This window comes from Coloeus monedula (genome assembly GCF_965178545.1).
Source record: "Coloeus monedula genome assembly, chromosome: 1".
NCBI lineage: Eukaryota > Metazoa > Chordata > Aves > Passeriformes > Corvidae > Coloeus > Coloeus monedula.
In genome coordinates, this window is record NC_138781.1 from 116184231 (window position 1) to 116206759 (window position 22529).

The 22529-nt window shown below is 39.5% G+C and overlaps 1 protein-coding gene across 3 annotated transcripts in view; it reads right to left on the reverse strand.

Moving 5' to 3' along the window:
- The window catches only part of NOL4 (nucleolar protein 4), a gene marked incomplete at both ends in the record, with an annotated part of 189620 nt that overhangs the window by 139890 nt on the left and 27201 nt on the right, over positions 1-22529 (reverse strand). For all 3 annotated transcript variants that reach the window (XM_082290279.1, XM_082290278.1, XM_082290280.1), the window contains 3 exons: positions 3596-3708; positions 4219-4330; positions 14686-14835. In XM_082290279.1, coding sequence (XP_082146405.1) covers positions 3596-3708; positions 4219-4330; positions 14686-14835 — 375 coding nt within the window. The remainder of the gene's footprint in view (positions 1-3595; positions 3709-4218; positions 4331-14685; positions 14836-22529) is intronic.

Consider the following 22529-nt stretch of genomic DNA (forward strand, 5'->3'; position numbering starts at 1 on the left):
TTTCCAAATGGCAGCTTGACCTAGTGAGAATGCACGATCAAATTTCCTTGGCATGATGTCACACTTACACTATGTTTAAAGAAGCACCTATGAAAATTAGAAAGCTTATAAAAGTTCTGAGCACGGTCATGACAGTCAGTGGCAAATAAAAGTAATGTAATCACAGAAGAATCACTGTAAATTTATTCTACATTATACGTCTTTAGTATGATTTATCCATCAAGTCCAATTAAAGAGCATTTAATGAGGGATGATAAAAAAGGAAAAAAGTAAAAATCCTGATCATTATCCCGATTCGTAAAAGTTAAACAGTTTTGGACCTAGTCCAGAAAATATTCAGATGCATGTTTGACTTCAGTTTCTTCTGTCCCACTGAAGCTCACACATCCACTCATGGATTAGAAATTAAGTATCCACAAGTCTTGCTCTGTAAATGGCTGAGGCAATGTACAAACCTAAGGCAATATATTTTCAGTAACAGCTTTTCTGAGGTGGTTACTCCTGTTAAGAAGAAAAGTGCTTTAAAGAACTTAGGGAAAAATATGGCAAATAATTTTGTATGCCCTGAAGATGTTTGAAATGCTTTTCCAAATAATTTTTTGTTACTTTTTTTTATCAAAACAGGGTAAGACAGGATTCTGACTATTTTTCTGGGTTGCTCACCAAAAGCAGCCTAGAAAAATAGCAACCTTTAGAATATGATTTACTGTGTACTTGTTGTCAAGTGGAATCTACAGATGTAAATATAGCTGCTTGCTTCTTTCTGAGTGCTAGACCCTTAAATGTGTTCCTCCCTTGAGTCTCAGCAATGTTTCCAGTTTGTATGGACATTTCTCTCATTTTCAGAAAGCAAGGTCCCTGCAGTAGTGACTCATGTTAAATTAGGATGAAGCACTGCAAATGCCATTCAGGAGCAAGAGTGGGACAACACACAAAGTGAAGCTGTTCTGTACTGCCACAGCAGGACAATGATAAATAAGGAAATAAACATATCTTGTTCTCAGGGATTTGTAAAAAAATAAATGGAAAAGTGAGGGCTTCTCTAACAGGCACCTGTCTGTCTTGCCTTACATAAGGTAGGAGCACCCCAGTTACAGAAGCCGCAAACACCCAAACACTGCCCTCACAGATGAACCGTGGTGCCCACCAGCCTCCCGCCCCAGACAGACAGGGCCAGGGCACATGCCAGATGGTTCTGAGGCTTAGGGAAAATGCACTCTGCTTGTTCAAACAGAAAGATAAGAAAACAAACTCCCCCAGACCTTCTGGATTGCTGTGTCTCTGTTAAAATGCAGGGGTATTTCTCATTGATTCCTGCAGGAGCCAGCAAGCAGCAGCTTACCTATTTCAGTTCTGAGGTTAGGCAATGTGATGGGCTCACAGAAAGGGAGCTCTGGCTGACACTTGCATAGTTATAAAACAACACACATAGGCAGCCTCTGTTTGCCTACAGCATTGCAGAATACCTCCACCTCACTTCCCAAACTCTGTAAACATCTATCTGAATCTGCATGGACACACGGGCATGGGAGCAAAAACTGAGAACCACTGGCATCTTTAAAGCAGCTGCAGCACAGCTCTAAGCTCCCACATAGTGGTGAGTTCTCCCTTCAGATGAAGCCTGTTTCCCTCTCATCAATGGTCTCAGCTTAAGAATGTTGAATTGAGGATGAGAGAATTAGGAGGCTTTCAATCATTGTGCTAGCTAGCGGTGGGATCCAAGTTTACTCCTGTCACAATTCCACACCCTTCCCCAGAAAGAATACAGATATGATTGATTGAATCTTTCCTACAAACCCAAGGCTTTTTTTTAAGTGCATGAAATAGTTTGAACCAGAAAGCTTGCTATTTTGTACTACAACATTTTCACTGTCATTTTGTTCTAAGGGCAACAAATGTACAGCCCGGGCGGAAAAGAAAACCTTGGCAAAACTCCGCTTTGAGGAAAGACATGACAATTATCTTGAGAACTTTCCTTGTGCCCACTCTGCCCTGGAAAAGTCATTATTACTAAAATATACAAAAAATTATTTTCATAAATCCAGAACTTTCCTTTTGCCCACTCTATGCTAAAAAAGTTACTATTACTAAAACATATAAAAAATTACTTTCATAAGTCCACTGCTGCAGGCATTTCATACACAGTAACAACAGAGCTGCAAAACTGAGCTAGACAGGAAAATACCAAGCAATGTTAAGTCCTGCTGCCTCCGTATCATTGCCACTGGCTTGTCTAGATGAAAAACTGGTTTAACAAAAATTTCAGTCATCAGACCAGAAAGACTACACCAAAACATTCAGGCTACAGAAGCTCTGAGGCATGTGGTTCTGATCCAGCACGAGTGCTTGACCCTGTTGTGGAAGTAGTAATTCTCAAATGGAAAAGGTGTAGAAACCAAGGAGTCCTTTAATTGCTAAGGCTACTGCAGAATAAAGCCTCTTCTCTGCTGCTGCTTGAAACCCTGCTTCCAGATCACTGAAATAATCAGGAGACTCAATAGGAAGAAAAGATGACCAGGCTGTATATATGCATGAAGAACTTTGAGTTTGGGATCTCTCCCTACACCCTCTGCAATTAAAAGAAAAAATAAAAGTCCAAACTGAAACAAGGATCCTGGTATTTGTAGAAGAGTGATGAAATCCCCATTCTAGGGAGTGTTGAATAATTCCTATTAGCCCATATCTATTTATTGGGAAAAGAAATCTGGTTGACTCTGCACAAATCAGAAATCAGTCAGGGTCTTGACATAATCCAGCTGCTAAGGTTGTTTTTGAAGGCTTTCTTTATTAAAAAATATCTTGTAGTTGGATGGAAAGATACAGAATGCAGAACTGATTTTTGGCTGGCACATAGCTGAGCTTCTATTTGGCAGCTTAAATGGTAAATGAAAAAACTTCCAGCAAAATGAGGTTACTACAAACAATTCGGTATGTGCCTGTCAATTTATGAAGCACTTCTTAAGATCTGGGAAAACTCTAAATAAATCAGAGAAAGCAAACAATCTTTGAGAAGAAATAAATACAATTCAACCCAAATTCTCTATGAAGAAGCTTGATTCTCAGTCTACTTCTCTTCCTTTTCTTCTGCCTTTTTATTCAAAATTTCAAAAGCAACTCCTACTCTTATTTTTAAGCTTTCTGCCTTAAAGATTTCAACTGATGTTGCCAGGACTTTCATCTCTGTCAGTAAATTGTGATGCATCATGGTTGCTAACCTTGAGAACACCATGGCATTCATTTCAGCTTTTGATGGTACTGGTTTCTGGAAGTAGACAATGGAAGTCTCTGCTGGGCACAGAACTAAGTCTCGATGTGCTGGCCACATCCCCCTTTCCACTGGTCCAGTGAAAGAGCACCTTCAGGCAATTCAAAGTACAGTTCACTACCCCCAGTCATAGAAGGGCCATAAGTAATGATATTTTCTCTCAATCTGCTGCTTGAAAACAACCCTGCCTTGGCTTCAGACTGACTGTTTTAGCAACAAAATTATGAAGATGGGATCAACAATCATCTTCAGTTTCCTAGCTACCTCAAAGACAAGTACAAAATAACACAGGAGAACAGAAAACCAAACTTAAAAGTTTTCAGGTTTTACCTCATCTTGCTGTGAGTTTAGTAGCTGCAGCTTCATGTGCTTCATATAAGCCATAGTAATGGGCATGTTGTAATCAATCATACTGGTCACCAAAGTTGGAGGTTTTCCATTATCTGCAAAAAAATAGTTATTATGCATTATATGTTAACTGTGGAGTCTATGTAAGCCTACTCTGCAGTCGAAGTCAGACTGTTATGTCATTTAGCTCCAACTTTTGCATTTTCAATCGCTTGTAGGCTGTAAAAATGGAAGTCTCCCAAAGAAAAAGGAAAACCAAGTTCAAACCCTGAAAACTGATGAGTTCTTCTTCCCTAAATGACTAGAGCCCATATACCCTACCTATTTCTTATGCTTAAGCTCCCATACAAACATTTCCATAGCAAAATAAATTATTTCCTCCAGATAAAATCATCTTTCTATTGAGGGTGCAGATGGTATTATACTCCACCCTTAAGTGAAAGCAGAAGATTCACTACCTTCCAGCTTAAGTAAATGAGGTGATCTGACTTGTTGAACTGTTACAGTCTACCAAATTTATATGAACTCTCACCTAAGCTAGGAAAATAAAAATGGGTATTAGAAATAAAATTACTTTACATCCCACTATTTGACACTAAAACTACCTTTATGATCCGCTCCATCTGGGTTTAAATGCATTCTTTTCTGGCACTCTGAGCAGCTCATTAGAAATCGTGTCACCGCTTCTCTCGGTAGGAAGGCATAGGTCTCTGAAATCTGAAATTAATAACAAAATATAAGTGTTATTATGTAAGCTGATTGAGCATGATTTAACAGACCTGATCATCACATTTCCAAATAAGGCACATTATCTTTTAATGCCAGGAAGCACAATGAAAGCATGTTCTGCATACTATGTAGGATTTCAAGAAACATCTCTCCAATCTGCCTACTTATCATCTAATGGCTACTAGCAGTTGTTACTGAACAAAATTCCACTTATATCAAAAGTGGGGTTGTCTTCTGCTTGCAATTCATTTCAAATTCCTTTCAGCAAAAAGACTCATACATAACAACTATCCCACTGTGGAATGGTATCAAAAAAATTTGAAGAGAGACCTTTTTTAATAGCCAATGCCAAAAAAAGAAAGCACTTGTCTTATGTGTTCTATGTCTTTTTGTTGTAAAAATACATAGACAGATACAGGACTTGATGTATTAGCAGCAATGAAGGTTGCCTTACTATTTTAAATTTGTACTTGAATGTTTTGTGAAAATATTCTTCAAAATCTTGTGGTTTTATACTTTGGAGTACCTACATTATTTTTACTAATAGTTAAAGAATTTGTGAACCAGTTGATTTTAAAGACTCTGCTTTACCTGGCAATATCTTGAAACAACAGATTTTAATTGCTTCTTCATTTCAGCAATGCCATTGTTTCTAACCACACACTCACAAGCAGGCACCAGACAGATTTTTTTCTCTTTTGAAAGGGGAGAGGATGAAGCAGTTATTGCTGGTTTTAAAGATTGCATTCCCCCCACCCCAAAGGATGCCTCTGTCTTTATAGACACTTTGCCTTGCTGAAAAGGACCTGGAGGCTGGTGCCAAGCTGAAAATAAGCTAACGGCGTACTCTCTGATCACAGACAAACTACATCTCATACTTTACATTGCCAGCAGATCAAGAAAAATTATTATCCCTCTCTACCCAGTACTGGTAGGAAAGCAGCTGGAATAATGTGCTCAGGTTTCCTCTCACAGTTCAAAGTTCCCCTCCACACTTTAGGAAGGCTGCTTAGAAGCAGGAGATGACTCTGAGCCAGGCCATCATAGCAGCTGGAACCTGAAGGAAAGGTTGAGGGAGATAGATTTGTTTTGGGTAGATTGAGGCCAAGAAAGATCTAATTGTAGCCCACCACTGCCTGAAAGGCAGTTTAAAAACTAGAGAAAAACACTTTATAGTGCATACCCAGAGACAACAACAGTGGTGTCTTGGGACATTCAAACCAGACATCAGTAGAAACTGTTACACTCCGGTGCACTGGAGCAGCTTTATTAGATGGCTGGATATTTGATGAAAATATCCAAACTTGGATGTTTTCAAGCCAATAAAAGGCAAACCCATGGTTTTTCTGTGATCCCTTATACACTTTGATGCATATACACTGAACAGTGCAAGTGTTACAATGAATCTCTAGTCTTTCTTTTCCCAACTACGGTGGCTATCTTCCTGTGGAGGTAATCCTTAAAGAAAGACCAAGTCCCAGAAAGAGAGCTTATGAGAGTGAGTTGTTAATCTGCATGTACTCCCCTACTGTAAAACCTACAGCAGGATTTGATTTCCTATCAAGCACTATGCTGAGATGCAAGTCTCAGTAGGAAGTGAAGAAGAACGGAGATGGTGTGTATGAAAATGTGGCTACAGGAAGGACAAAATAACTTTTTTTAACTGGATGTAAATGGGATTACATACTGTCCAAATCATTTCTGGACCTCACAAGGGTGCTAAGAGGAGGAGGAATGGTCAGTTTTAACTCTCTTACACTCTTCCACTTGGCTCGTCACCTACTTAACATATGTTGAATCTTACATTTCCTAAAACTCCATGAACCAAATTTATCAGCAGCAGTATTTTTGAAAAGAGGTGGGGTTTAAATTAGTGTTTGTTGATGTGATGTGTCAAATCAATACATAGAAATGATGCATTATAAAGCGGGAATGCAAAATATACCATCATGTTTATAACATTGGTTTTTGTTGTTTTCTTATATAACAGAAATCTTATGGGGGGAGAAGAGAATTAGTATAAAACCAAGTATTGTTCTGTGAGGAAAATTGGCAAAGATTTTTTCTGGGCCTGAAACAATTTTTCTGAAAATTAAGGCACTAAATAAAGCCACTTTTGAATGGGAGATCCTACCAAAAATACATTTTTAGATTATTTTTTCCCGGTTTTCATACCCACAGAACAGATGCTTATTTACCTTTCTAATCATGAAAACACTGGTTATGCTCATGCTTTATGGAAACTAAAGAAAGAACCTAAAATCAGCTAGAAATTAGCATTGAAAAAATTGGAAAGTGCATATAGGCAGCAACCTCTCTCTTATAACATTTAACATGTTTAGCACTTCATTGAAATTAATGGAGCTTACCCATGGATTCATTAGTCACCTGCATTTAATAGGAACGCTCCATTTATTCTAATCAAGCATCTCTGTCAAAATTCCAGTTCTGCTCAAACAAGATGAAATCCCTCCATGGACAGAAAGTGAGATAAGGCCCAGGTTTGATAGGTATGCTCCACTGACTATAAGGGAACTGGGTTTTATAACTAAATTTGTCCACAGAGCAGATGCTCGTGTCTCCAACCTCCCACTGCAACACAGTTTTAAGGATGCCCTTCCCTGAATAACTCCAGATTTCACCAACTTCTTCCCCTGTTTATTTAATAATTTGAATCAATCACTGGCATTCCTAGACTTCAGCCTGTATAAATTGGCATAACACAACAGGAATCACATTAAAAGAGGTACATAAGGAGCATAACCCACAGTAGTCCTCATTCTTGTTGCCTAAATATACAGAAAAGAAAGCTCTCTCCAACTTTCACTGCCAGAAAGCTTATGAATTGCCTCTCCCTAACCCCACAATTTCATGCCCCCAACAGTACAGACTCTAGTTTGCCATTCATATCTACTTTATAAGATGCAGATAGCCACTTGCTTGCTCCAGCCAAGCTCTGAACCAGCTGTAGCCGAGAAATGCTCAAGCAAATTAGCACAAGGCTGAACATGAAATCCTGTATTTCAGCTCTCAGTAGAGCTTACAAGGTTGTGCACAAGACTGGACTGAGGTAGTTCATGGAGCTGGCTTCCATTTGAGTGTTTCAGAGCACAGTGTGGAGGCCTATGACACCTTCTAAGCAGCTATACAGAAATACCTGAGTGGTCTGATTTCATCAGGAAAAATTATTTCTGTCCTTCATTCTATCCAAAAGAAAGCAGTAATGACCCAGTCCTTGCTGATGCTGTATCCTCTCACTGCCTTCAGTGGCCCAGGTCCTAGCCCTCTTCTCAAGGCTATTAGCCAATAAAATATATGGCCAGACCTTCTTTCTCAGTGATGTGTTGTAAAAAAAGAATACTGGTTTATTGTAAACCCACACCAAAATTTTTTTTTTTAAATTGTATACACTTCTATATTTTAAGAAAAAATAAAACCAGAAAAGTGAAGTTGGGGATATTGCATTATTTACATACTTTATTATTTACCGACAAATCAGACTGGCATCTTTTTGGTATGACTTACAGGAAACTTCTCATGCACATGCCCATTCCAATCAAAGATCAGTGAGTGCTGATTTACCATATTGATAACACTACTTGGATTGACTTTAAAAGAATTTAAAATATACTTTTCTCAAATATGAAGCTCTGGAAGTATCCTTATGGGATTCCTTACTCTTACTAGTGTTTTTACTGCACATTAGTATATCTTCTGCTGCTTGTAGAGATATATTATGTCATAACTGGATGTATTCTGTATCATGGAGAAATCAGAAAATAAGCAGATTCTAGCAGGTTTGTGTTTAGATATTGTGTATTCGGTACAGTTCTTACAGCTAAATGCTTTTTTACATTGTGAAGATACATGAAGAAGAAACAGAACATCCAGAGCATTAAGTAAAAATTGCAAAAATTATACAGGGTTCTTTTTAGCCTCAGAAATTATAGGATAAAAAGTAAACATTTCCTAACAATACAGTCCATGCACATCTACATATATGTGGTTTTAACTCTGAATTGAGAGGAAAATGAGTTGACTTCAGTGCTTTCAGTCAAAACTTTCATGATCTTCCTTCACCATTCACAAAGTGTTTGACATATTTTGACATATATGACTGCATCCAAAACATCGCCCAGCAATGAAGGCTTGTCTAGGCTTGTTTATTGGATCCCATGAAGAGCACAACTAGCACAGGCAAGTAATCCACTACCTGAGCATGTAATCTGATTTACCCTGGAGCTAAGCAATGAATGTCCTAATTGTCTGTGAGAAGCCTATGGCATTTCTACTGCATCACTACAGGCAGAGCAAACAAGCAAAGCTTCCTTTATGCTCTCCCATACTCAGATGATTTAAGTGCAGGATGTTGTGATGGTGTAGCTTTCAGAGATAAATTTTTGCTTGGAAAATTAACAAGTCCTAAACTGAAAGGCAGATTTTAGGACACATATGGCAGAGTAGGAAAGACAAGTGTGAGGAGAGGGAGTGAAATTTTGCAAGTGAACCTATTAACCTCTAAAGAATTAATATGGAGGATGTATGTGTAGTCTGGAACATACAATGTGTCAGAATACAGATTTCGTGTGTGAGTTTGTATTTTTTTAATTAAGGAGGGTAAAGGGGGAAAAGATGATTAAAAGAAGACTCCAGGAGGAGGGAAAGAGAGAGAAAGACAGGGACAGAGTGAAGATGGTAATCTGTCCTGGGCCCACAGCCATCAAACCAGGTGGCAGAAATGGGCTTCTTGATGACAGGAGGGTGAGCCAGCCAAGGGAAGCCCTCTCCTTTCCTCAGCAAGAGGTCAGAATAGAAGGCTGACATAGGAAATCAGATATATCACTGCTGGGAGTTTTATCAAGAGCTCGCTACCCCGCTACACTGTGGGAAATGCTGTTCCCTCATGTGCTAAACTTGCGCTTCACAGCTCCCTTCCCCTGTCTCCCCATATAGCAGAAGCTGCTTTCTGTGAGGGAAGTGATGGGAAACACCTGCTAGTGGGACAATTGCCAGGACACTCAACAGTCACCCCTTGCAAAGAAGCAGGAACAAGCCCATAGAGTAAAAGTGCACAGGGCTTGGCTGTTTTGCCATGCACACAAGAATGGTATGGATGCAAGAATTTAAGCATGCTAAGGCCCTGCACAAAGCTCAAGTTCTTCCACTTCCCCAAGGATAAGGTCTGCCCTGTACTGAAACCAGCCAAGCCCCAAACCTACTTTAGCCCTGTTTGATCAGGAAGGAGATGATGTTACTTCACAGTACAACCTGTCAAAATTATTCCCTGAGGAGAGCGCACTCAGTGTGATGCTCACAGGGGACTCACAAGCATGCTCCTGTTTTGGGAGGGAAAAAAAGTAACCCCTTGATTCTCAATCTCAGAAAGGCTTTTCTTAGGCTGACAGGAGAAAGAGAAGCTACTCAAAAGCTTGATCCAGAATCAAGAAACATTTATCACTGAAACAGCTGGATGAGGCACAAGACCCCAGATATTGCCCCACATCCAAAAGACTCCTGTTATGCCTCAGATGTTATACATTTATGTACTCCTGATGAGAGTCTTGTCTCAAGCTACTTTCCCTTGACACATTAGTATCTCCCCCATCTTTTGCAAGCCTGCTTCTTCCAGCTCATCAGCTCAGTGGCTCTTTTTTCATTGATGGGTTCAGAGTCTTATTAACCAACCCATTTCACCTGCTCAGACATGACAACCCCCACTAACAATTCAAGTTCACTGCTGTAGTGTTTCAAGGTTTTTCAGAGAGACTAGCAGGCTCTGTTATTTCAAGTAGAATATTTACATAGAATTAAAGTTGCTTAAGGTAGCTATGAGACACACGGTTCTCAGCTAGATGATGCACTTAGTTATGGGAAAATGTGCTCAGATATAACATAGAAAGGTGAGGCACCTACTCAATTGTTTGAATGAATTAAAATCTAATATCTTTTTTAAGGATATTAAAACAAAGTAAGGAATATAAATCTATTCTGAAATATAGGGCTTAATCACTTAATCTAACCTAACAGTACCTATAGCTGGGCGTGAGAGGTAACACAGATGTTTTAGATCTTCAGTCTCATCACAGACCATTTGCATTTCTTGAAAAATATAATAAGGCTATTTTTTTCCTGGTTTGCACTGAATCACAGAGTTGTCCTGACAGCTTGAGCCTGTTGCATTATGCTGCTACTGTAGCCACAACTTTTCCCCGTTACTCCCACCTCTGATATACCCCTCAGCACTTGTATTTAAGTTGTAGACACAGATGAATAGTTTAAATCAAGAAATGTAGCTCTACAAAGGCACAGAAAGCCTGCTACGCACTTGTTGCATGCCTTTCCCAAATACACCAGATGGATTCTTTTCCTGAACACTTCTCTCCCATGCATCCCCATGCCCAGTTTGATGCCACAGTTCTCCTTTCGGAGTGGGATGCCTATACAAAAATAACTCCCTGGGAACACAGAGTGAAAAGTACTACCCCAAAGCAAAGCAGCTCCCCTCAGACACTGAGCTGTGGCAGCAACTGCTAGCAGAGATACTCCTGCGAGATCCCAGTACTTTCTCCTGACCACATTGCCTGCATCAGCATTTCACTCCACCTCCTGTGAGGCCCAGCAGAGGACCCAGGGGAAGGCAGGACAAGCACGGAGCCCTTTGGGCACCGCTGCTTTCCTTTGCCCTGAGGAACATGCTCTTTTCACCTTCCGTATCTTCCTGGTCACCTGTGCCCCTGCTGAGCAACCACCTCAGCCAGGCCTTGTGTCACATATCCTGCCTTTGTGAGGGAATTATCTCCCAGATCAAGACCTCCAATGTCTTCCCCGCTTGTAAACTTCCCTGGGAACTGGGAAAACAGCTGAGATTAAAAGCATCGCATGAATTATTCCTTCAGTCTGGCACACTTTGGATAGGATTTAAAATTCTTGGTTTCATTTTACATACATAAGCCACGTCTGGGTGATTTGCTGGTGTAGATCTACCTAAAGTTAAACACAGCACATCAGTCTTACCTTGTATACAAGTCAGGCACCCGAAATGAGCACAAAATCTGCCAGTTAAATAGGACACTTCTCCTGTTTTGCATGTTTTCAGTGTTACTCTCCCACACCATATATACAGAATTTATACAATTCTCTTCTGATCTTTTTGTGTGAAGAGGAGAAGAGAATGGGTCCTTATTCTAAACTTAAATATTGAAGGACAGATGCTTTCCTAGTTTACATATAGGGTTTGTGCCAAAAATCCTAAAGTTTGGTATATTGCTGCCCCAATTAAAATGGAAAGACTCTTCCAGTACTCTGCTCTTTAAGAGGTTTCAAGTACCACATCCTATTTACTTCTTGCACAGCATCGCTTTAGGAAGTCCCACACAAATCAACCAGTTGTAAAAATATCATGCATTTCCACACAGTTAACATAAACAAGGCAGTGCCCTGAGTTTGTCAAGTGTTCAGAACACACTTTTAGAGAGACATTCTAAAGTATTTTAGCACTCCAGCACCCAGGGTGACTTTACCAAAAATTAAAAAGACTCTAGCTATACCAAATTTGTTACTCTATGTACATGCAGACAGTAGTTAATTAAGTCACCTTTGACAATTTCATTACCCTTCCAATCATGCTTGAGGGGCGTTCAAAACTTTGAGTGGAGCAGGTTCACTATTGAAAACGAGACTCAGAATCTTTAAGTAAATTAATTACTTAAAAACAATATGTTGCAATTCCCAAGGGCTGTGCCATTAATTTTTCAGAAATACTCAGGTACTGAAAATCCATGACAGTATGTATGAACTTCAGAAGTTCAGAAATTTTGTACCGAATTGTGGTGTTTTCTCCCCATAATTTCTGTGTTAAAAGGTTTTGGTTACCCAGTGAGAGAACAGAAGCAATGTGACCAACTCATGCCAGGGGTTGTGAATTACAAGTATCAATTGTAGCATACTGTTTGTGAACCATCTCTCCTATAAAAGTTCTTCACTCAAACCATTTGGTGAATACTTTTGCATGATAAATACATGCAGAGATCTCAGGGATGATTCACTTCTGACATGTGAATAAAGAAACAAGACTAAATTAATCTTGTTCCAGATTCACTTAATGAAATTAAACCCTGCCAAAGTACTCCAGTTTGATTTATAAAGCTTTTAGGGTAAAATGTTTTGGGAGACAGTTACCCGAGATACTAACTTTTTCCTCCTTAAAGTGCCACAGGGGAGGTAGGTACTGCGTGGCTTCCTGGAACAGACTGACACTACAGCTCTTAATTTTACTAAAGGCATTTTCATGGACAGGTCCAGTAAAGGAGCATGTGTTTACCTGGATGGTCTGGTAGAGTTTGATGCCTGTTTACTCAAGCTAATTCTTACGTCAGAATAGAGAGCAAGAATTGAAATTAGTTTCTTCTGGAGTCTTTTGTCCATTTTTTTTATCTATGGAAGTCCTTCAAAATTATATATGTGAATCCTGTCACTGGGAAATATGACTCAATGCCCTTGATAAATGAATATACAATGAAATGGATGCACAAATATTGCAGACTGATAATGACAAAAACTTACATTTGGGCATCCTTAACAATGCAACAGGCTCATGTCTAAATTGCAATAAAAGTTGACAATAGATGAAACTACTGCATAGGCTACTGAATCTGCACAAATAGTTCTTCTCACCAAAGATACACTAGTCTTTCATGCTATTCACAAATTTCTTATCTGACCTGTAATCATGGGATTCTTACGGTAGTAAATATTATACTTGGCACGTATTTGTGGGATGATGACTTGAAGTATTGTATTTATAGTTGGCAGCATTCCTTATAGCTGTATATTATTCTAAGATGTTTGTGACCTATACCTTTGAACAGATTGCTGAAGTAAAACAAAATAGAAAGAGAAAGGTCAATGGAAAATACCACTTTTCTAATGCTTTTTGAAAGAGAAGACAAAGTATCAAAATGGCTGAGGTGCCAGATAAAAATTAATTTAGAGAGTTTGCGTTTGTTCACCCTGAAATAACACTCTAAGCCTTACAAAAGCACACCCACATGAAAGATGTCTTCATATGTCTGTCTTAAGGTCAATACCTCTGGGAACAAATTAGAAGAAATTTTGCCAAGAGCTTATCCCACAACAAACCATCTGAAATAGCCTATAAATAAAATATCTGTGAAGGGATTCACAGATACAGAGAAAAGACTGTTATATGGGTAAAAAAAAACCAGTAATGGAAAAACAGCTATTTCTCACAGCCAAAATTGAATCAGAAACTTGGAGTTTCCCCATATTTTGGTGACCTCTGATGAAAAACAGCTCAAATAACTGCAGGTTGTTTTTAAGAGGAAGAGCTGTGTTGAGGGTGGTAGGTCACCTCAGGGCGCTGTCCACAGCTCCCTGCCAGCCTCATCCCACTGGGACCAGAGGGAGAGGTGCCTTGGATGCCCTGCACTCTGGCCAGGGATGTGTGATGGGCCCTGGCTGGACACCCCCGCTCTGCCATGCCAGGGGGGCCCCTGGAGCTTCAGCAACTGGAAACAGTTGGGCAGATGGGTCAGGATCCACCTCTGAGTGTGCCTGGCCCTATCACAGCCCTACACATGGAAAGTTGGTCACCCAAATCCAGGTAAGACCATACATTCTAAGCACCTTGGGAAAGTGCAGCAAATGTTTCATTAGTTCTCCACAAGAAAATTAAGTGTTGTATTTTTGTCACTAATCACAAAAGCTATTTGCAGCTATTTTAAGACTGTACTGATACAACCAAAATTTTAGAAATAATATTTTCTCCCTACTCAGCCAGTTTATGCAGGTATGAGAGGTGCCCCCTTAACACTTTCCTTACTATACCTAGTAGCTTTCCAGCCCTTTGAATTTAGGACATTTACAAGTTTTCATACCATTAAACCATTAAGTACTACTTAGTCTGCAGCAATAAACTACAAGGCACCTGCATTTTTATGCTGAAATACAGCAACCCATTTAGCCAAGTTGTGACAGTACCTTCTAAGTCTTCTTTAACACTTCATCCATTTAATAGCAATTAACTCATACAGAGAAATTAGGAAAATTGCGAAACCATTACAGAAATAGCAAATTCTCCTCTCGTACCAATGAGAAAATCTCTAGTGAAGTCAATGGATGTGGCCCTTACTACACAGCAAATGTGATTTCTAAACCATATGTCTTCATGCATTACTGAAAGATCTCTGGAATCAATTTGAGAGTGAGGTTATCAGTACTAATTCAGTTGGAAAAAAACCACAAATCTCATGCCATGTGACTAAGCCCAAATAACTCATATTTTTAAAGACTCATGTTCACTTCTAGTTGGTTTTTTTACTTACTGCTTTATACGTTCTCTTTTGTCCAGCATGTTTTCTGATTTGTTCTCCATTAGGCCCAGTTTCAACATGCATGGAATAGATAATGTCAAAGAAATCTTCTACGACGGCCACCCGCCGTAAAGACAGCTTCTCATCTACACCTACTCCATCCTGCAAAGGGAAAAAAATAAAAAAGAGAACAGAAAAAGTAAGGGAGACAAGATGAATAGATAAATTGTGATAATCATAAGACACATTGTCCTTTTTTAGAAGGGAGTTAAAGACCCTTCCATTAATATCTGAAGATCACCCACCCTACAGACACAGTATTGTAGGAAAGCTGTGTGATCACAAGGATCACTGCAAGCAGTCCATTTTGCCAAACCAGGGCATTTGGCCTCTTAATAGGAAGTGATCTTCCACTCCAGTATTTTTTTAACTATTAAAAAAAACAAAACAAAAAGTATCTGTGCTTCTTTCTCTAAATGCACAGACACAATTCAAAGGCAGAAGCAGTCCCAAAGACGTGGCACAAAAATGCATTATGTGGTTGTTAGTAAGGATGCAACAGTTCTTTTATTCTCACACTCCCTTCCCAGTAAATCTGTGCCCAGCATTTCACAAAGGTATTTAATAAAAGGTTTTAACTCAAAGAGCTGACTGTAATTATGAACATGAAGGAAGTTGTTACAAACAATTTGCCCCTGCAAAAATTGCTTGAAGACATACTCCATGAGGACATACCACAACATGAGGAAAAGAAAGGGATGTTGTTAAAATTTTCTACTTTTGCACACAGACATCCAGCTGGAAGAAGTGACAGAAAAGTGAGAACACCTAGCATCTGATTTTCAAAAGTGATAGTGTCATGATAGCTAAAGGCTTCTAAAAAGAAACAGTCCCCAATGTCTCTGAATTTAATCAGTGCAGTTCAGTTCCCGCCTTTTTAACAGAACCACCCACACGAGGTTTTGTTTGTTTTACAGCTGCCTATGGACAGAGTTCTAATGCAGGGGCAGGAACTGGGACTCTTGTTTTTCCAGAATAGACATCTATCAAGCAGGCTGCATTTTGTAATACAACATCAATACATGAAGAATGAAATAAGAATGGCCAGTTCCCTTGCACTCCAACACTGTATTCGAATTTAGATCTTTGGAGGCAGCAGCATAACCTAACATTCACTGTGTATTTTAAGCAATAAGGCTGTTCCAAACTTAATATATTTTATAACACCATTACTGATCATGTAATTCATGCCACAACAAAACTGATTTACATGGGCACTTCTATGACAAAATACATGCAATTATGGCTTCAGTGACCGAATAAAAACAAAAGATGAGAAACTAAAAGGTAATAATTATGTATGACTCCCACTTGCTGTCCCCCGATCATAATTCCTTGCTAACACACTCCACTAAGTTTGCTGTATGTGGACAAACATGATTCATTTTTCTCACTCCCCCTATTTTTATTCCAGCCCACTTCAATTTTTCATATATTTTGAAGAAAGAACCTAGATAATCCCAACGGCTCCAAAGAACCCCCCCAGGGTGACATAGAGGACTTCTGACATGTTCCTAGTAGCAATGGAGAAAATGTCAATACCTTTATAGCGTAACCTTCTAAACGTGCATTAATCCAAGTGATAGAGGTTTAGGAGGTGTTGATGCACTACCAGCCAGACAGGTTACACCCTGTCCTGCTCCAGTATGCCCAACATTCTTCAGAGAGATCCCTGCCTAAAGCTACATGGTCTCTTCCACCGTGTTCTTTATCCCCAGGAGACAGCTGGACCCAGGCAGAACCCCAGCACATGTGCAATGAGAGCACTGCCACAGTTCTGATGGAAATGACTATGTTGAGGATTCAGGGTGGAACAAGATGAGGAATTTGCAGGGCAGTCTCCACCACAGGTTAAAGCCTCAGCTCAGCTGGGAACAGTTGCTCTGAGAAAGCTGTGAAGCTAGCTCGTAGCTCATGATCGGTCACTGACCACCAGCTCAAAAACTTTGTGGCATTGTGACAGGTGTTGGTTTAAGCATCATTAAGAATTTGCTTGGTACTACCCACCACCATTTTCTACTATTTAAAAAAAAAATTGCTTTAGAGATAGGACCAACATCAAATTCAGGTCTTTGCAGCTTTAATCTTTAGGGGAATTCACATGTGAGCGCTGTAGGGGGGCCCATCTTCAATCATTATTTTCTCACCACCCAAACAGCACAGTGGGATCCCTGATGATTTCAATCACTCTTATTATGACGACAGTGTTATCTCACACTGCTCTCCGAATACTCAGAAGTTTATAGTGTTGATTAACTGAGAAAGATTTAATCTGTTTATTACTAATGAGTTTTGTTTTATGAAATTTCCTACAAGGGAGCTCTCTTTTTTAATTAAAAAGAAATGCATTACAACAATATTAATTTAAAACCTGAGATGCCACCTCAGCAGAGCTGACACATGCAAACATTATGAATACATTCAAAGAAGAAACTCAAAAATGAAACTCATTTTGCGGCTTTTGGTGGCCATAGTGTGTGCAGTGCTCTCTCTAATGGTCCTCCTACCTCCCTCCCCAGACACAGACACCCAAAGGTTGCCAGGTATGATCTGGGGGTGCTCTTGAAGGGGCATTTCTCCATGCAGCTGACTAAAACAATAAGCACTGATATTACTTCTAAAAATACACAGAAGTAAAGTCTGCACAAATTGTCATTACTCCTAAGTGAAGTGCTAGAAAATGAATACAAACTTTCCAAACCTTTTCAGTCAAAAAGGGTAGGAAAGAAATTGTTTAAACGGAGTAGAAACTGCTTCAGAGGAAGACAGGGCTATAACTCAATATCTACATCTGTAACTTTATCTAGTGGAACCTGGACATGACTAAGTTGGCTTCATCCTGCTTGGTGCTGCCTAAGACAATAAGGCAGACCTTGATTCAGAACACCTGCAGAGCTGCAGAAGGTGCCAAGTCGCTGTGAGCGAGCTGTTCAGTTCATCCGGCAACATGCAACGCTGTACAGAGATGTAAGCCTCAGCTGCAGAAGCAATACACCAGATGAGTAATTTGAATAAGGTAGCTACTTACTGATGCTTTTGATATTCCATACTGACCTGCCAATAGGTAAAAAGCTGGGCAAATGATAAAACCTCAAATCTCCATTTAAACCATGAAGTCTCTGAAGTGGACGCAGTTGTATCAGGCTTTCCTGCCATATGCCATTACACTACACTTTTATCCTGAAATTGCTATTTGATAAAGGCATTAACAAAGCAGCTCTGCTCTATAAGCTGGCTTTGGGTAAAAATTTTCACAGTGCCTAAGGGGACAGTTTTTTTAGCCTCAACTAAAGCTAAAAAAAAACTGAATGAGAGAATGCATCATAATGTTATTCCCATGACTGAAAGGCTATGAAATGTCCACAAGGGACAGGACAAGTAATAGGCTTAAACCACAGCACGGGAGATTTACATCAGACATTTGGAAAAACTTACTATTGATGTGGATAGTCAAGTACAGTAATAGTTTGCCTGGGGAGGCTGTGGGATGTATGTCACAGAAGGATTTTGAGACCATGTTAGGCAAATATCTGTCAGGGATAGTATGAGTAAATCCTGTCTTGGACAGACTAGATATTAATTGAGTTTCTTCTTGATAACTCTAGGAAGCCTAAATACCACTTTCAAAGTGACTTGGCCACTAACAACTCTGGAATAGCAAGGAGGACATTTATAAATCACTGAGGTATTTTTAGGATTTTTATTCAGCATGGAAAGAGTCCAAGCCTCACTTTCAAAAACTACTTAGGAATGGAAGCCTCACTGAATGCTTCACTTCCAGCATTGGACTTAGACTCTTAAATCTTTTAGGCTGAGTTTCATGCCTCTCCTTTCAGCCACCACTGAGGTGTGCCATGCTCTGTCCTAAACCAGTTGTCTCAGACGCCTCTCTGGCCAGCAGTGTGACAGACACTGACAAAATACATTCATCCTGACAGCTGCTGGAATGGTTTCAATCTCTATCAGTGAGATGTTATTTCATTTTACTCTTTGCATTACAGTTTTTCCTGCTTACTCTCAGTTTTATGTATATCCAGAGATCTTCCTATGTTCGTAGGACACAAATAAAGAAATGTTTCTTTGCATTTTCAGCACTACAAAATCCATTTGTACTCTGAGATTAAAGTTGTTTGCTTGTTTGTTTTTAGATATCTAGACAAAGAATAAATTTCTGGACAGAAGTGAATTTTACAGAGATTTGTGCACCTCTCAGAATGTGCTAAGGATCCCTTTGAACCAGGATGCTTGGGGAGACAGGCAGTGTCTCTTATTGAGGTTGAATCTACAGGGTTTGTCGGAGTAAAGAAAGGAAGAAAGTTTGCCAGTAAAGTGAATAGATAAAACTCTTAAGGCAGCAAAAATATCTATTAAATGAAAGGTTGTCATTTTTATAGTTACTTTGCAGAGGAGAAAAAAAATTCATACAAGCCATTAAAATTAATGCCACTGAAACGAAAGTGCTTGTAATTCCTTGCTTGAGAATAGCTGCCCCATCTCCTGTTGAAATTTCTGGGAGGAAATAGGTCTCATAAAACACCCTCTTGCTTTGTGAATGAATATAACTATCAGCATCTTGACAGCATTTGAAAAATATTCCTATAAAGACATGATAGACAGAGATAGAAAATAAAAGGAACGTCTTGGTTGGTAGTTTTATAGAAAATGTTCAGGTCTATAAAAACCTCTGTTGTAAAAGCATCAGAGCCAGAAGCACCTACAAAACATTAGGAGTAGATGCAAATAACAATGCACCTAAATATTTCATTGCATAATATAAATCACATATAAATCTAAGATGGCTTTAAATGCAGAAATATGATGCGCAACATTCTCCTCATATAACCAGTTCAGACAACAGCACAGTTAAAGCTCATTTATGTCCCCACACGTCTGCTGACTTGTACCACATTTTGAATTTCCCCTGGATGAGAAGAAAAGTCTTTTGCTGATGGAAAGACCATACCCTGGATAAACAAAAAGTCTTGCTCATAGCCCTACGCACTGTTAGTACGTGCATAATGAGCTCCTGACATGACTGTATGTAGATGTTTCACTCCCTCTGGGTTCAAGATAGGAAAATTTTGTATTGAAAGCGTTAGGAGGAAGCAATGGTAGTTGATGTATAACATGAACCCTATATATCTGTCTGCAGAAATAAGTAAAAACAAATGAACAGACTGAAAATCCTATTGTACATTATTTCCTTTATCTGCTTGTTCAGTAACTGTAAAAAATATTAATATTTAAAAATAGGGATGACCATTTTAGAATGCCTCTTACTCCCATAGAAATGAACAAATTACTTTAATCAGCCCATGTATTTGAACTCCCAGGTTATTAGTACACCCATTTGAATATCTGACTCATTCCTGTCAGCAAAGTTAAAATCCACAAAAGAGCAAAAGTTAATAGTACTTGGTAACTATTATAAAGCAGCCTAAAATAAATAAACTGATCATTTCTATCCAGTTCCAAATGGAAAGTGCCTATAATAGCAAAAGGAATATTTATTATTTGCAATTTACAGTTTCTGTTTCTTGTTATATCATGTTTGAACAACAAATCTCATGTTTTACCAGCAGATGGAGACAGGAAAAATCAGAGTTATATTAAAACAGATACACACCAGAACCATTTCCAGCTGACAAGTTCTCCCTTTAGAGAAACACACACTACAAGGACTAAACAAATAAGGTAGGACATGGCAGCAATGAGTCTAACTAATGGTAGACATAGATCATGAAAATAAAAATAATAAAGTGAAGTAAAATGGCAAATTAATTTGCCCTTTGAGATGAGAGACTTAAACTAAACAACAGACACAGAGTTTTGATGTATTATGAAAGCTGTAGGTGAGAAAAAGCCCTTTTACTGGCTTGATGGGGGAGTTCAAAACAACCAATAAACAAAATCAATACTGAGCAGAAGTCCCTTTCTCCTCTATCTCTCGAACTGTTCCAGATGACGGGGAAAGCACCAAAGCCAAATCGCTGTCCATAAACAGTAAGGGGTGAATTCTGGGTGCCATATAAGTCTAAAATATCCCACCCAGAAGGGCTGTCCTACTGAGTCTTTTCACGTGAGGCCATCACCTGGTGTGGATCACTAGCTCCCTCAAACTAAGCCCTAGCAAGCAGAGAGAATGGATTGTGAAACTCAACTTGCCAAACTGTCTGTCACCTTTCTTTCCTTGAAACACAGTAAAATAGGCCCAGAGACTATTTCATTATATACAAAATATTTTCAAAGCTATCTTCAGAGGTTCCTTTGGCATGAATGCATAATAACCTGGCCAGTGGTCTCTGAGATAAATATTTGGTGCTCTTTCCATACGAAAGAAAGGCAAAAACTTTTCTTTCTCATCTTTGTTCAGAAGTGTGTATGGATGGCAACAGGCAGAAACTGATGCACAGGAAGTTCCACCTGAATATGAGGAGGAACTTCTTTACTGTGCAGTGACTGTGCACTGGAACAGGTTGCTCAGAGAGGCTGGGGAGTCTCCCTCACTGGAGATACTCAAGAACTGTCTGGATGCAATCCTGTGCCATGTGCTCTAGGATGATCCTGCTTGAGCAGGGAGGTTGGCCCAGATGGCCACAGTCATCCCTGCCATCCTGACCCACCCTGTGATTCTGCGAAAGGCAGACTATCATCCTCTGTAAGAGTGCAGAAGAGATTTGAAATAAAACATGGAGTGCATGTACTGACTCTTGCACTTCCTACCAAAAACAAGCACGGACATGGGAAACCAGAGGTAATTTCAAAAAGATGCCTGCACTCAGAGCCTTGAAGGAATGGCAGGAGACCTCAGTGAGGAACACAGGACAGGCAGAACTCTGGTTGCAGTTCACTCTTCACAGCTAAGACTAGCCTCTTAACTGAGGTCTGAATACCCTTTTCCCTCAGCACACTAACACCTGATTATTTTTTTCCTTTGATGTTTAAACATTTACACAAACCTTCTGAACAAAAGCGGGTCAGAAGCTGGGTCACACTTCACTGTTTGTGAAGTCTGTAGCAGCAGGCTAACCAAGCACCACGAGCTGTATCTCCATCAGCAAGCGGGGCACCGCAGGAGCAGCACATCTGTGGAGCAAAGCACTTGATACCAAGGAGCTCATGCCACACCATAAGTATTTCAGGCTATCTCTGACCTGGACCTCTGCAATGGACACACACTTGTGGTCACAACCCAGTACGTTCCTGTCTATCAAACGCCACTTTTCTTTCACTGGAAGGAATCTGTTTATACACTGAAAAAATATCGCACTGTGAAACTAAGCCCAGCAAGCACGGTCCAGAGCTTTGTTTCAAAGACACACTCATCTTCCAAACGAAAATGCCAGTGCAAATGCAGCCATGACTTCCTTAATAAGACAACAAAATAGGATTTTTCACACACGCACATGTTGTGATGAACATTACCCAAACCGATGACAAAGATACTTAACTGTCTCGCTCAGGGACACACATGGCCCCGGTGTGACTCAGGAGATCAGAAAGGAGCTGAACAAAGACTTATTCTGAAACAGAGACCATATTTGCCATATTACTCCTTCTACATTCCTCCCTCTCTAGCAAACTCCTGCCTACTTAGCCTGTTAAAACAACAGATGATGCTTCCATCATTACATGCAGTCTGATTTCAGCTGGCCTTTTTTCTTTAATTTTTTGACAGAGAAAGCAAATTAATACTCTATTCTGCCTACTCCCTGTTTATAGAGTTGGTGTATTTAGTACAGGAAAAAGCAACCCAGGCACTACATGCATCATATTGAGTGAAATATATGTGACAA